This window comes from Bos taurus, chromosome 14 (genome assembly GCF_002263795.3).
Source record: "Bos taurus isolate L1 Dominette 01449 registration number 42190680 breed Hereford chromosome 14, ARS-UCD2.0, whole genome shotgun sequence".
NCBI classification, from domain to species: Eukaryota; Metazoa; Chordata; class Mammalia; order Artiodactyla; family Bovidae; genus Bos; species Bos taurus.
This window is the reverse complement of record NC_037341.1, coordinates 3,454,599-3,471,069: the sequence shown is the minus strand read 5'-3', so window position 1 is coordinate 3,471,069 and position 16,471 is coordinate 3,454,599. Positions and strand designations below refer to the sequence as shown.

Below are 16,471 nucleotides of genomic sequence, written 5' to 3'. Positions count from 1 at the left end.
CCAGATTTGTGGGTCCCCACAGCCCTGCATAATTCTGCTCCTCTTCTGCAACTGGGCTTCGGCAGGTGGCCTGGAACTCCAGGAACACAAAGCTACAGCCTGGCACCCGGGCATGGGAGGCGGAGGGGGCTATTGCTATAACCACAGCCCCAGCTAGGCTGCTCAGTTCAGCAGGGCACGTCTGCAAGTGGGCTGAGCTGGGGACCAGGCTCTGGGACCCCCTCGCTGCCTTCCCAGCCTCGTCTCCAGTCCACGCACTCCAACCTCCTCGAGGGTCTAAACCTCAGCATACTCACCTGTAAAACGGGGTAACCACCACCTCCTGGTGGGTGAGGCTTTCCCCAGCCCTGGGACAGTCCTCGACTCAGCCGTGGGCGTGAACAGTGCCGTGAGCGGGCCCCGTGTGTCCACGCACACCTCTCCAGGACGCACGGGCGACAAAGACAAACACTTAGGGTGTGGGTGGCAGGTAAGGGGTACACCTTCATTTCCCTCATCTCTGGGACCACCTGGATGTTGTGGATGCAAGGGAGAGGTCGTACTTACGGGGGGCTGGCCGCACAGAGCCTGCTGCCCAGACCCGAGTTTGCCTTCCGCTCCGACCCCCAGGACGGGCCAGGGCAGGAGCCGCCCCAGAATCGGCGTTCACGAGTGCAGGACTCGGTTAGGCGCGCTCCCAAAGTGCTCCCCAGCAGCCTCGGCCACAGCAGGCCGGATGGATGCTGGCCGGGGACACAGTGGGGAACAGGCAGCTAGTGGCTAGACCGAGGCTTCGGAAACAGCTCCCGCTTTGCATTCAAGCGGCAAACGCAGCCCAGGCCTTTAAGGCAACTGATGAGAGCTATTTATAATCTCTCTCCTTCCAGTCAAGACGTCAAAAGGACAAAAAGGTAACAGTGCCGAGATGAACATTCAAAGGCAATTTCAGCCCCTCTAGACCCATCAGGTCCAGGGAGAGGCCCTCCGGTGTTAGGCCCCACAGAGGAGGGAACTTGGGCTTCCTTTCCAACCCACCACAGAAACTGGCTGTCCCTGGGAGACCCCGACCTCCTCGGGGGGCCTGCACAGGAAGGAGGAGCAGGGGGGCCACACAGGGTTACGTGAAATAAAGCCATCGCGGACACGGCAGCACCCCCACTGCCTCGCTAACGTGCCCCTTTCACAGATGCGGAAACCGAGGCTCTGGCAGGATCAGCCCATGCTCCCTCCATGGCTCCACTGCCCCTCGCGGCAAGCGAGCCCGCGGTCCTGCCCCTCACCATGCACACCCCGTGGGGGTGAGGGCAAGAGCCAGGAGGCGACTCCAACTCCACGTCTACAATTTCAAGCAAGGGGTGACGGGAGGCTACTGCGACTTGAAGGGCTCGGCCTTCTGACCTGAAGGCGAGGATTTCAGTCATAACTGCCAGGTACTGGCCGCCAGTCACACCGGACAGCTTTGCCTCCAACACACCCCACTTCACAGACCAGGAGAGTGAGGGGCACCGGGGGGGAATGGCTGGGCTGACAGTCACAACTGCAGCTCCCAAACACTGTTCCCACCTGGAGCCCCGGAAAGGTCGGCCCCCCCTCCGACGGTCTGGCTCACACCCGCGGCTCAGGGGGCGGGGCCCCCGGACCCCGCCTTCAGCCCGGCACAGCCGGAAGGGAACAAGCACACCCTCCTCTCTGCACAGACTAAACGCGCCTGAGCCCCAGCTTCCACGAGGCTGCACAGAGCCCAGCCTGAGCCTCGGGGCCCGAGCCTGCTCGTCCCGTGGGGCAGTGAACTCGGATGGTCCCGTTGGCGGCGAAACCAGAACCGCCTCCAACGGACTCGGGCCAGGCCACCCACAGAAGGCGCTGTGATCTCTGTCACTTGTCCACCCACGCTGATAAGACTGAGGCTCCGACCGTCGCCTCTTGTCACGGAGTCATTAAGGATGACAAGTCCCAGGAAGTGGGGGAGGAGGGGAAACGCGAACACGAGGATGAGGAAATCAAACCTGCCTCCCCCTGGAAACAGGACTGTGACTTACAGCTCCAAGGCAGACGACGAGGGCCCGACAGAGAAACCCTGCTGAAAACGAAGGAGGAAAAAACCATCCGGAGTTGTTTTGCCTCCCATCCAAATTAGAAAATGCTACTCTCCGGATGATTTATGCTGCAATTTTTTCCCTTTATTCACAGAGAATCTGTCAAGCGTCACAGGAGCACCGAAGAGCGGCGATAGGATTCAGAAGGAAAGAAAGGGCTGGGGACGGCTGAGCACACAGCCTGGGTCTGAGGCGACCCCAGAGCTAGGGCCCTGGACGTGTGAGGGCGTGGGAGCCAGGGAGCTGCTCCAAGGGCAGCCCTGGGCCTTCACAGGGGACCCTGCACACCAACAGGCCCAGCCACCAGGCCTGTGCACAGTGACACCCCCAGGCCGGGACAGGGGCTTCCAGGACCACAGCATGGCTGGCTGGTCCTCGTTCCCAGCCGCAAGCACAGGTAGGGTTGGCCACCCTGACCCCCGCAGCAGGAAAGGCCTGCGGGCAGCGCCCAGGGGCCTCGGCCAACCTCTGCGCCACCGTGGGGTGTGAGCGTGCCTGGCAAGCCCAGCTCTGACTCCCCGACACTCAGGGCAGTTTGTTCCAAGCATAACCGTTGAGAGACGGCCAGCTGCTCTCCCCGGGATGCCCGTGCCCTCTCCCACCACGGCCGAGCGCTGAGCTTCAGGGTGCAGCGCCAAGGCCGCCGCTCCCCTAAGCCTCTCCTGATCCCCAGCCACGGGCTGTCCTTCTCCTCTCAAGGCCCCCAACCCCTGGTCGCCCACCCAGAAGGTGCCTCCGCGGGAGCATGCTCCTCCACCTCTCAGACGGGCGTCTGGCCCCTCGGGGCGCTGGCCAGCGGGTTGTCTGGCGTCTGCTCGTCTTTTCCGTCAGGCACATGCTCCTAGGGCAGTATGTCCTTGCAGAGGGGAGTCGGTGCGTCCTCAGGGGGTGACGATGGTGCCCCTCCAGTCTCCCCCTTCCCTGAAGGTGGGTCCGTGTGCCGAGTAGTGGCTCCCATTCAGAACCGCATCTGTGGCCATGTGAACTGTCCCTCTTTGCAGGCGTGGGCTCCTCAGAACCCGTGTGTCTCTGACGGGAGCAACCCTTTCCAAGAAGGGGTACACGTCCCTTTCCTTCCAACGGACTGAACTGAAAACTGTGAGGTGCTGGGTGCTATCGGGTGTCAGACACTCATCGGGAGTTGGCCCTGTCCCTGCAAAGCCTGTGTCTAGGAGACAAGACAAGACACACAGCAGCAGAGAGGCCTGGACACGGGTGTAGGCAGGGACCCTGGGCTCCGAGAGAGAGCTCCGTGGGGGCACCTGAGCACGGACTCCTGCACTGGCCGGCTTTCACCACGTGGAGACGATGGGGGGAACATGGAGATAAGGCAATGTGGTTAACACAGATGGAAACGTTCAGCCGCAGGACTACAGGCACGCTGCAAAGACACTCACACTGGCTCAAGAAGCACGAGGTCGGGGGCTTCCCGGGCTGTCCAGTGGTGAGAACTCCACGCATCCACTCCAGGGGGGACGGGTTTGATCCCTGGTCAGGGAACAAAGATCCCACATGTCCAGTGTTGTGGCCAAAAAAAAAAAGTATGAGGTTTACGGTCAGGAAAAGGGTGTCATGAGGAGGCTTCTGGAACCTGGGAGGTGTGGGGGCCCGTGACGGCCCCTCTCTGCCCCCTGCCTCGGGCACCCCGCCCCAGTCGCCTTCTTCACACCTGCTCTGCTCTCCCTGCACTGGGTCCCTGCCCGCCTGCAGCTCCTTCACTGATCCCCACCCTGGCCTGAGGGGATCTGTGGCCACCACAGGCCCGCTCCAGCCCCACAAGGGCGTCCGTCCAACTCAGTGGAGCTGGAAAACTGGGGGAAACGACAGGTTCAGTTGAAAAAGCAGGTCCCTTAGACTGGACCACAGGGCCTTTGGAAGGGACAGCCGGAGACAGTGGGCTGAGACAGCTGGCGGGGGCCCCGGGCGCCAGGAGGGCTCTGTCTGCAGACGCTTCAGCCTGCGAGGAGCGGAGAGGTGTGCAGGGCCCGTCCGGCCAGGTCTCCGGCCGCTCCGTCCGGCCTGGAGAGTTGAGCGAGCGAGGGGGCTGCCTCCCCGGGACTGAGCTGCCCTGAGGAGCGGCTGCCAGCCCGGCTTCATCCTCCCCCTGAGCAGAGGCCACCGGTGGCGTGGCCTGCGGGCACATGACACCTGTTTGCTCCTGAGGAACCGTGGCGGAGTCTGCGTGGTCGCTGTGGGGGAGGCCGTGACCCCAGCTGCCAGCCTCCAGGGGTCCCTTTGCTGCCTCGCACCATCCCCTCACTCGGTTCGACAGGGACAGGCCAATCTAGAGGCTAAAGCGTTAGGTGCGTGCTGTTCACCTGGGCAGGGGTCTGGCGGAAGCATCCGTCAGACAGCCTTAGTCCCCTCCTGCCCCCGAGTCCAGCCCCCAGATGGCCCGCATCCCCGGGGGCCTCGCAGGTGGAGGGGCCCAGCCTTCCCTGTCCACTCACCTCCTGAGCTGTGCTGTTTCTATGGCAACTCTGGTTCCTGCAGACAGAGGTGTTGGTTGCTGTCGGAACTAATTGCCTGGGCTATTTTAGCTCCTGGGGGGGGACCCTGTTGACTGAGCGATGTTACAGGACAGCCTGTGTCTGGAGCGCACCAGCACCCTGGGCTGGGGCAAGTCTGTCCCCAAGGAGGCGGGCTCGTGTTGCCACCCCCCCTCGCCCTCAGAGGGGCCCTCCAGAAGTGCCCCTGCATCCCCCCTCCCCCTTTCTCCAGCTCTCTTAGCTCTGAAGCCCCCCCACACCATCACTGGTCTGGTTAGAAGATGAGATGATTCTACAGTGATGTGGCACACCTTGCCCCGCCCGGCCTGTGCCAGCCTGAAGGCGAGGCGCTCTCCTCCTGGGGTGGGGGGCCCATGCTCCCGCCCCACGAGGCTGCACCTCTGAGCCAGGCCAGCCTGCAGGTTCTGGTGCAGGGACGCTGGGGCCCTGGGGTCCCACACGATCTGTCCTGGCCCTGCAACAGACAGCAGGCCTCACCTGCCCTCTCCAGCGCCTTCCCTGGTGCCAGGCAGCAGGAGGAGCGAGAGGGGAGTCAGGAGACCTCAGACCTGCCCTCGACTCCAGGTGCTCAATGAGGTGATGGGGGAACATGCGGGGGACCAAGCGACCTGGGGAACTACCCACAGGGAAGAAGCGGGCCCTCTCAGCCTTCCACTTCGCATCCGAAGCATGGTTAACAACAGAGTGTACTTGTCAGGGCCGACAACGCTGCTCTTATATCCGACGCTCTTGGCACGGGGCCTGGTTCCCGGGAAATGCTCAGTTAACAGCAGAGGTGAGGCTCTTACGTGCGCCATCGCCCTGCACGTCCACTGTCCCAGCGGCCCTCAGTCCCTGTCCAGTGTCCTTGCCTGCCCTGTCCTCGATGCAGGCACCCCTGAACGTTCACGACTCTCTTTCCTCCTGTTCCATTTTCTTGGCATGTTGTCCCCCCGCCCCTGCTGTGCTTCCTTAGCATGCTCTTGGTTCTCTGTTTCCGGGGAGAGTCCTCACGTAAGCCCGCTGCTGGGCGCCTGTGGAAGCTCATCGCGTGGGGTCGGGCTGTGCTTGCTCGACTCAAGCCTTCCGTGCTCTTGTCACCGACGTTTGGCATGGTAAGTCACTGCAACCCCCCGAGGTGCTGCTGCTTCTGCAGCAAGAAGAAAAGAATGATCTCGTGGGACTTGGGTGAAGACGGGATGGGTCGCTGGGTGCAGAGCCCCTGGCACGGTGCCGGGCACACGGTGGCACACTTACTAGTCACACATCTGGAGAGTAACAGAGCAGGGCTTTAGGCCTAGGGGTGCGAAACAAAGAGCAGGAGCCATTCGAGTGTGAATTCGGTACCAGCTGAAGTTGTGGACTAGAGAGAAAACACAGTGTGTCCCTGATTCTAAGCCTGAAGGCACGGCTCACTTCCTGCTCCTCATTCCTCAGAGAGAAGGAAATCAGGAAAGAATGCGCTTTGTTAAAGCACAGTTTCGGGTGAGCCTGATGAAGGAGTTCTTGCAGTGGGGCCTCTGAGTGAGGGACCAGCTCCCTCCCTGATGGCTTAATAGGTGCCGCATCGGGGACGCAGGGTCTCTCTTGCCACTCGGCCCGAAGAGCTCCCAGGGCTCGTTTCTGTCCAACTGCATTGCCCTTGAAGGGACTGACGAGTCGGTATTAATGCTCTGGGCCTTAGATGGTCTGCCTGTGCCCCTCTTCTGTGCTGTCAGAGCCCTTTGGTGCAGACTTGGAGTGTGACCTTGCAGCCAGCCACCGCGTGGTAAAACCAGCCTCCCTGGGTTTGCAGCCAGCTGTTAATGGTTGGCCCCCAGCCCTTGGCCTGCTGACTGTCTTGGGAAGCTGCCTGTCTTTAAGCAGTAGATTTGGTTTCAGTGCTAGTTTCCAGCTGTGAAACCAGCAGTCCCACTCTGGACTCGTCCTTCACCATGCTGGACTTGGTGACATCACCCTTCAGCTGGGGGGAATAATCATGAACTGACAAGACTCAGCTTGCTCTTCCCTCTGTCCTTTTTTCCCTCCACCTTTACGGAGGCAGCAGAGGAAGATCCCTGGAGGAGGAAATGGCAACCCACTCCAGTATTCTTGCCTGGAGAATCTCAGGGACAGAGGAGCCTGGTGGGCTACAGTCCATGGGGTCACACAGAGTCAGACACCAGTCAGCGCGCACGCGCACACACACACACACACACACACACTACTGAGGTGGAACTAACAAGTAAAAGCTGTATCTACGTAAAGTGTACAGTGGGAAGTTTTGATACATGTATACACTGTGGAATGATTGCTACAATCAAGTTACTCCATGTCCATCTCTTCACACACGTTTTTTCTCTTTTGGAATCTACATAATGGTTTAATAAATATTTTTTAACATATTTCTAATTTTTTACTGGAGAATATTTGCTTTACAATATTGTGTTGGTCTGTGCTTTTTTTGTTGTTTTTGGTGTAATGAGACTATTTCAGACCTGCCCTCTCAGCAGACCTCAAGTGTGTGATCGAGTACTCATCACTGTGGTCACTGTGCTGAAATCAGAGCCCCAGAACCTACCCATTTCGTTGGTGAAACATTGTGTCCTTTGAGGAAGGCTTTTAAGGGGAATAATCAGCACTTTATTCTCTTTTTCAAGAAGGACAAGACAACACGTAGTTTAAAGTGAGAGCGGTTTGGGGTGTGTTACCCTGGTTGCTCTGCTGTTCTCACGCCTCTGCCCCCGGCCCAGGCTGAGAAACACCGTCATGGTTTTGCCCAGTGCCTCTCACGGCGCCAGATCCACGTCATCACCCGGTACATGCTACTGGGGTGCTGACGGGCCTGAGTACACGGTGCTTTATGAAAATGGTGGCATCCCCTTTAATTCAGTCCGAAGCGTCAGAATATCTGGGGCGACCTGAGTGTGCACACGGCTCGTCTCCTCTGGGGCCTGTGGTACCAATGTCCCAGTAATGACGTCACCATGCTTCCCCACAACACGCTGGCTGGTGAGGTGCCAAGGGGGGCTTGGAGAGCCTGCAATCTAATCACAAACTCATTTCTGTCCATTTGCTCATGCAGGGTGTGAAAACCCTTCTCTGCCAGGCCTGCATTTTCCATGCAAGATCCTACGGGCTCTCCCACAGCAAAGCCTAGCCCACGCACCCACCTCTCCCCTTGTGCTGGAACCACTCTTGGTGACATGGAAGCTGCCTGGCCGTCGGGACACTGGAACGCGCTGAGAAGCGCTCGCGGTTCCTCCTCCTTGCCCCTGGCCCATCTATTACAACAGCGCTGCCAAAGATGGGGCAGAGAGGCAGAGCTCCAGGCACGCCGCTCCCGGGTCAGGGGGAAGGAGGCCGTCACTAGCAATTACCCACTGCCGACAAGATGCCAGACGCTGAGGGAGGGTTTCCACACCTCTGGTCCCATTTAATCCCCAAATAATCCCTCAAGCAGATGCAACTATCGGCCCCATTCTACAGGTGCTGGAACAGAAAGATACAGGAATTGCACAGCGAGGAATCAGAGAGATTAGAATAAACGTCTTATTGTGTTGTTGCTGTTGTTTAGTCGCTAAGTCGTGTCTGACCCTTTTGCAACTACGGGGACTACAGCCCGCCAGGCTCCTCTGTCCATGGAATTCCCCAGGCAAGGATACTGGAGTGGGTTCCCATTTCCTTCTCTGGGGGATCTTCTGGACCCAGGGACTGAACTCACGTCTCCTGCATTGGCAGGCCAGGTCTTCACCACTGAGCCACCTCGGATCAGGGCTATCTGATGCAAATTTTGGTTGGGTCCATTCTGCTATACCAATAGATTCTTGGATTTCTGTTTCCTTGAGATCTTCCTTAAAAGGGTATGGGGTGGAGGGTTTCCTGGGATGGATAAGTCGGGGAAATATTATTGAATACATAGCCAATTCCCCCTCTAAGATATTTACAATGTACAGTGGTGTCTTAAGTATTCTGAGACTTCCATTTAAAAAATAATGGAATTTTTTTCCCATTGTTACTATGAACATTTTCAAACATATAGTAAAGTTAAAAAATTTTACAATAAGGACTGGTAAACCCACCACCTACTATTAATAGTTAGCTATATTTGTTTTATTGCATATCATTAACATATTTATGTATTTACCCACCTATTAATTCATGTTCTGTTCATGCATTTTAAAGTAAATTGCAAACATCAGTATACTTTCCCCTAAAAACCTTGACACATATACCATTAACTAGAGTCTAATACACACAGATTCTCTGTGTGATTTCAGTCATTTCGAATATACCATGTCTTGCTTCTGCGGCCCAACACACAGTTCACCTTGGTGAACGCAGCCGTACACTTGGAAAGGGTGTGTATGCTGAAGCTGTTTGCTGCAGTGTCCTCTAAATACAGTTAGGTGGTGGATAGCTCTGTGCCACTCACTTTTTTACTAAATTTTTTCGGTTTTTGGTCTAATACTTTCATCACTTCTGAAAGATCTTAAAATGCCCAGTTATGACTATGGAATTATCTGTAACCACTTCCAGTTGAAGGTAGGTTTTGTCTTGTGTACTTTGAAGCTCTGTTATTACACACCCGCACACTTACGATGACAATGCCCTGCTCATGGACTGACTGCTTCGTCATCACGGACTTCCTTCTTTATCTTTGGTAATACTCCATCTTGAAGGGTATTTAAGAGGAGAGTGAAAAAGTTGGCTTAAAACCCAACATTCAGAAAATGAAGATCAGGGCATCTGGTCCCATCACTTCATGGGAAATACATGGGGAAACAGTGGAAACAATGTCAGACTTTATTTTGGGGGCCTCCAAAATCACTGCAGATGGTGACTGCAGCCATGAAATTAAAAGACACTTACTCCTTGGAAGGAAAGTTATGACCAACCTAGATAGCATATTGAAAAGCAGAGACATTACTTTGCCAAGAAAGGTTCCTCTAGTCAAGGCTATGGTTTTTCCTGTGGTCATGTATGGATGTGAGAGTTGGACTGTGAAGAAAGCTGAGTGCCGAAGAATTGATGCTTTTGAACTGTGGTGTTGGAGAAGACTCTTGAGAGTCCCTTGGACTGCAAGGAGATCCAACGAGTCCATTCTGAAGGAGATCAGCCCTGGGATTTCTTTGGAAGGAATGATGCTGAAGCTGAAACTCCAGTACTTTGGCCACCTCATGCGAAGAGCTGACTCATTGGAAAAGACTCTGATGCTGGGAGGGATTGGGGGCAGGAGAAGAAGGGGACGACAGAGGATGAGATGGCTGGATGGCATCACTGACTCGATGGACGTGAGTCTGAGTGAAGTCCGGGAGTTGGTGATGGACAGGGAGGCCTGGCGTGCTGCGATTCATGGGGTCACAAAGAGTCGGACACGACTGAGCGACTGAACTGGACTGAGCGATAGTTATACAACCACTCCACTATGGTAATGTAAGCGCACTGTTTGCAGGGGAGGCTTTCAAGTTCATTCATTTGAACCCACCTACATAAACTGCATCCCTTCTAGACCAAATACACTTGAATTTTGCTTTTTTGTCTCTTGTAACAGTCTCTGGCTATTATCTTTCTCTTGTGCTTTCTCTCTATATATATATGCACACACCACATATGTAAGTTAAATTGACCTGTTGACATTTTACCTACATTTCTTTACATTTTTTAGTGTAACCTAAGGGATTAAAATATAATTTTAATTTTTTATAATCTACTTAAAAGATCATATCATTTCATATAAAATGAACTCATGTGGCTTCATTTGCCCCACCTCTATTCTCTCTGCTATTCTTGTCAAACATATTAAACTCATATGCATTGTTAACCACATATTTTTAAATTTTTTAAAAAGAATTCCTATGTATTTAAAAGAAAGAAGAGAAAAAAGTACGTAATGTTTGCCCAAGTGTTTAGGATTTCTGGTGGTGCTCACTTTTACCTGAATAACCAGTTCCACCTGGCTCTGTCTGCCTTTAACCTGAAGAACTTGCTGAAGCATTTCTTGAAGAAGAGGTGGCAGTTTCTTAGTTTTCCTTCATCGAAATGTTTTTATTTCGCCTTCATCCTGAAGGATGTTTTCACTGGCTATAAGAACTTCAGCTGACAGCTCTTCCCTCTCTGTACTTTAAAAGTATTGTTCAGCATGGGTTCTGGCTTCCACAGTTTATGATGAGAAACTAGTAGTGATTTAAATGGGTATTTCTCTGTAGTCTTTTGTTGTTGTTTGCTGAGTGTATGACAAACCCAGGCCCTGAGCCCAGGTGGGGCAGAGACACCCGGGCCCTGAGCCCAGGTGGGGCAGAGACACCCGGGCTCTGAGCCCAGGTGGCCAGAGTCGAGCCTGGCACTGCAGAGCCGCATTCTGCCCACGTCTGCTGTCTGCCTGGCTGCTCTGCCCTGTGACTGTCACTGAGGTAGTCCTACTTGGCCACAGCTGGGACTACCAGCCTGATGATCTTCACCTGCCAGGTCTCTATCCCTGGGGTCCCATCATGGGGGGTCCCAGGCCTGCCCTGTCTCAGCTGGCAGCCCTAAGAAGGGCTGAGGGGCACGGGGATGCCCCGCCCCTCCCTGGGGACACACTGATAGCACACCCCACTGCACCCCACCCCAGGCACTGTGCTGGCCTCTGCACCCTGCTGCACTGCTCCTGGGGCGAGGCCCAGAGGGATGTTCTCATCAGCTGTTCTCCTGCCGAGTGGCTGGGCCTGCCAGAAAGCCAGTGATGGGAGGCCCGTGTCTGTCATCTCCTGGTGAGCATGGGGATGGGAAGCGCCTCCCCAGGGCCCCTTCACTTGCCGTGAACACGCTGCAGTGTGTGCATGGGGGCAGCCACAGCCTCGGCCCTGTCCCCAACTCCTTCAGCCTGACTCCTCTGCTGGGAGGCGGCCTCCAGGGATGTGGCTTGGGAGCAAGTGCCTAAAGCACCCTACAGCCTGGAGGGAGAGGCTCCCTGGAGCTATAAGGCTAGGGCAGCCTTGCCAAGTTGTGGCCTTGCCAAGGTGCCCACACTCCCTCTGGGCAGTGTGGCCTCCTGGGCGACAAGGGAACTGTGTCCCCTGCCCTGGGCATGGGGGGCCTGGCTGGAGTGCGATCCTGCCACGTCCCCACTGGCCATGTGCCACGGCACAGCTGGGCACGGCTCCCTGGCTCGCCTGAACACAGGCCGGCAGCTCCTCTGAGTCCGGGCTCTCCTTGGGCATCGTCTGATTCATTCGCATTTTTATTTATTTTCCTGTTTCATCATGATGCTTCATTTCCTCCCATCTGGCACTATGAGGTTTGCACGGCATGAAACTGTAAAAGGAAGATGATGAAGATGATAATGGTGGTTGGAAGGGATAATGGCAGAAGTTCCCCAATTAAAATAAATTTTAGCTTCAGTTTCTTTCCCATTTCACTGTCCAGTAATTTGTGTCGATGCAGAGAGAGGTGGAGAGGAGATGAGTTAAGAAAAGCTCGGCTGGAAGAGCTGTTCAGATGAGAGACTTCCGGTCAGTAACGAGACCCAGTGCCAGGGCGGATCCACCAAGGAGGTCGCATGCCAGCCAAGAGACCCGCCCGGGAGTCCGCAGAGGGCTGGCCGGCCTCGCCCAGCTCACAGACACATCTGGCCTGCCTCCTCTTAAAAAATCTCAAGTCACTGTTTGAAATACAGGAACATTTTGGATATTCAGTCGAGTGTCTGAATCTCTCGACAAGTCAGATGATCAGGCCGCATGGGCCACGTCCTGCAGGCCCCTGTGGGCCAGTGGCAGATGGCCAGCCCCCTCCTGCCTCCTGTCTCCTCCCAGCTCCCCACAGAGGTGGAGTCCGTGCAGCGGCCACCGCCCACAGCCCGCCCCTCACTGTGACCCTGCCTCCTGGGGCATCGTTGTCACCCCCTCTGAACTTAAGAGGTTTCTTCACGGTCCTAGGGTTTAGGATTTGAAAGCATGTTGGCGGTACCACATGAACAGTTATTAGATGTGATCAGACGGATGTGGAATCAGAATGTGTGAGCGCTGGGCTGGCCAGGGGCCACCCCACACGGCTGGGGTGACGTGGGATGGACGGACAGCCGTGGGCATGCACACCAGCCTCAGGGTAGGGGCCTCTCCTACCCTCATCCCACCCACAGGCCCAGTGTGGACGGGGCAGGCCTGCCCAGCAAGGGGCCTGGGAGGCTCGTGAGGGTCCCCGCGGCACCCCCAGGCATCCTGCTCGCCCCCTGCCCCTGTGGCTGCTCCTGCCTGGCCCCTGGCACATCCCTCCCCGCTGCCCGCCGAGCTGCACCGAGCTGTGAGAGCCGTCCATGCTCGGTGCCCAGCCCCGGTGGCACCTCTGCCAGGCCTCCTTCCAGGCTGGGCTCATCCTCCAGCTTCCGGGATATGTCCCCCAAAGAGAGCAGTGAGCACAGCGTGGCAGTCACCTGTCCGCCTGTCCATCTCCCTCTCGCAGTCCTCTGAGTGTAGAGACCATGTTTTATTGGCCTCTGTCCTGGGACCCTGAGAAAAGGGGATTCTCCTCCTCACCTGTATCCAGAGGCTGGAGGTTGCCAAGGGCAGGGGGCAGGGAAGGAGTGGAAGTTTGAGACGAGCAGGTGCAAACTATCATATACAGGATGGATAAACGACAAGGTCCAACTGCACAGCACAGGGAGCCGCAGTCAGTATTCTATGATAAACCGTAACGGAAAAGAATGCAAAAGAGTGCGCACTGAGTGACGTCAGGCAGAGGAGGAGGAATACCGAATGACACCCCTCGTACGTGGAATCCAAACAGAAATGGTACAAGTGCACTTACAAAGCAGAAAGAAACTAACAGACTTTAGAGAATGAACTTACGGTTCCAGGGGTGAGGGGAGAAGGACGAGGGGAAGGGACAGTGAGGGAGTCTGGGATGAACATGTACTCAGCGTGATATTTACAATGGACAACCGATAAGGTCGTGCTGTAGAGCACAGGGAACTCTGCTCGATGCTGCTGGGCAGCCTGGGTGGGAGGGGAGTTCGGGGGAGAATGGCTGCATGGATTTGCATGGCTGAGTCTCTGTTGTTCACCTGAAACTACCACATGACTGTTAGCGGGCTATACTCCGATATAAAATACAAAGCTTTTAAAAAGAGGCTGCAGGGAGGGAGGAGAGGTCAGTCTGGGAGACATACTTTGCTCAACTGTTTTATTTCTCCTTTGGCTCCAAAATGTACTGTGAGGGAACACTCCATGTCTCAAGTGATCAAGCATCTAAGGGCCTTCCCGTGAAAGCGGGCTGTGTGAAATGACCGGCCCTTTTTGCTGTTCTCATAGGATTTCCGTGGAGGAACCACTGGATCAAGGTGGGCAGCTTTGCTCTGCTCAGGCGGTGTGAGGTGGGGGCCTGGCTCCCGCTTTATCATTTTCTTTCTGGAATTTCTTTTTTGCGCCTAGTTGCCAATTCCACATTGTTAAGGACTTTCTTCTTTTCATATTTTAATGGTTGTGGCATTTTCAACATGAAGCCAATAAAAATCCCTGAAAGATTTTTCTAGCTGAATCGATCTTCCGCAAGGCTGAATTCTGTTTTCAAATCCCCAAAGACCCACAGGGGTTCAGGAAGCCCACCTCTCTTCCTGCGTCTTTTCAACGTATCTTCGCCTTATCGGCTTTCTGAGCCACGCAGGCACTGATCAGGCGCAGGCCCGCGGGCTTTCTGAGCCGCGCAGGCACTGAGTCAGGCGCAGGCCCAAGGGCTTTCTGAGCCGCGCAGGCACTGATCAGGCGCAGGCCCGCAGGCTTTCTGAGCCGCGCAGGCATTGATCAGGCATAGGCCCGCAGGGCTGCCGCAGCACTGGCTCTGTCACCTGCGGTCAGAGGCTCCAGGGCCCCACTCCACAGCCACCCAAGGGCAGCGGCAGTGGAAACAACACGTGACATTTACGTTCACGTTCCCACTTCACACTCTGCCCTCTGAGCATCTGCGTCCACGGCCCTGCCCATCTGGCAAGTTCTCCTCTTCCAACCCAACGAGGAACGAATCAAGGAAGACGATGTGAGAGACAAAGCCGGGGGACCCTTCCACCCCGTCACCCAACATCTGGCCTCAACCCACCCCTACCAGCAGGAGGGAAGGAAGGTGGAGAGTCTGTGAGCACACGAAGGTGTTTAGACTTCCCTGCACAGGCGGAGAGGCTTGCTTCAAGTATTTCACGTGGGAAACCAATGGCATATCTACATGACGATCCTGAAATGGGAGGGCAGACTGCGTGGAGGAGCGTCCTGTGAAGTCAACAGAAGGAAGGAGCCTAAAGATGAGCACTCTGTCTGGGAAGAAAGCTGGAGACAGAGGATAACCCAAAGGCCAGTGCAGCAGCGAAAGGTGAGGCAGGGTGCCAGCCACCAGCTGGAGGGCTGCCCGGAGACCACTCAAGAAAGCTACCTACATGCCCCAAAGGGGCTGCTGGGAGCCGCCCGTCAGCTAACCCATCCTCGTTGCCTCAGGAGATGACACACAGGAAGCCGGTCAACACTCTTACTGGGATGCTGGAGGCGGCTTTGGTGGCTGAGCAGAAGTAACTGAAAAGGACTCTACAGCTGCCAAGAGGGAATAAGTGCAGTGAAAAAGCGAGCTCGACAGCTGCACCCAGTGATCATCGCAGCACTGCAGCCTTCCCTCAAGGGAGCACTGACCCCAAAGATGCTTCTCACTTGATTTTCTTTTGTGGTTGGGAACAGGCCGTCTGCACCTCTAACAAAGACTCCCTCGGTACAGGGGGCCCTGGAGGGACAGCGAACTCTGGGAGGTGCCCAGGTCGGCAACGGGAGATGAGGTGAGGGTCCAAAGTGTCAAGTCCAAATCCACCCCAGAGAAAGATGAGGCCACCGTGTCCCCAGAGATGACACTGCACTCCTTGTGGGCAAAGAGCACATCCAAATGGACACACAGAACAAGAAACACGGACAGGTGAACACCACGGCTTCAGAAAGCTGAAACACACCTGGCCAAGAAACGCAAAAAAAAAAAAAAAAAAAAAACCTGTACATATTTCAAATAATAATACCAAGTGCACATAAAAACAAGAAACGCAGAAGATTCCCCCGCGATTCTCTTCCTGTGAGCACTGCAGCAGTTCCCTCCAGTCACGTGGCCTTACAAGCCAGTCTCACGTCTGTCCGTTGATCTGCACGCTCCGTGTGTCACGTTACAGACCCCAGCTTACACCCCACCACCTCCACCCATGAAGCAGTGGACACTGTCCGCATGGCAGGACTGGGTCTGGTGGGGGGTGCTCACTCCTGATCCCAGGTCACGGACTCCAGATTCTCCCAGCCTCTGGAGGCATCGATGAGTGTCCACCCTGTGGTGAGCAGGCAGACACAGAGCCAGGGGGTCAGGGACAGTGACCAGGGCCGGAGGGCCCACAGCCCTGGACGGCTGTGAGCTGTGGATGGCCCAAGAGCCTTGGCAAGAACCTGGCCCGGCCCCCTCCCAAGCCCAGGTCTCAGCAGCAGCTCAGGGACGTCCCAGCCTCGCAGAGCCAGGCCCCAGGGCCTCCCACTCCAGGCAGGGCGCTGCCTTCACGCTCATCTAGGGAGCCTGTCTCCCCTGCCCAAGTCTGCTGGCATCACAATCCTCATTGTGACAACGGAGCTCAGCATTACAAATTCTACAGAAACACAATCTGTGATGGCTGCATGACTGTCAATTATACAAACGTACCGTAATTCACTAATCACGCCCTACTGTCGGACATTCCAGTTTCTAAAAATAACACAGACATAAACACCCTTGTGCTCGCCCTCACTCTGCAGTTGAGATTTATTTTCATCCGGACAGCTTCCCAGGAGGCACTCGCTCCCTGGCTCGGAAGCTTTCAGTGCTCTTTGTTACAGGATCTCAAACGGCCCTGCATTGAGGCTGCAGCACGTGGTGCCTTGATGTTCACAGACACCCTGGCACTTCAGGGAGGAG

At 55.7% G+C, this 16,471-nt stretch overlaps 1 protein-coding gene across 8 annotated transcripts in view; it reads right to left on the bottom strand.

Moving 5' to 3' along the window:
• The window catches only part of TRAPPC9 (trafficking protein particle complex subunit 9), a 388,310-nt gene that overhangs the window by 116,669 nt on the left and 255,170 nt on the right, over nucleotides 1-16,471 (bottom strand). The window contains exon 20 of one of the 8 annotated variants that reach the window (XM_025001631.2): nucleotides 11,748-11,839. Within the exon in view, the coding sequence (XP_024857399.1) occupies nucleotides 11,770-11,839 (70 nt within the window). The 3' untranslated portion in view covers nucleotides 11,748-11,769. 8 annotated transcript variants of the gene reach the window in all.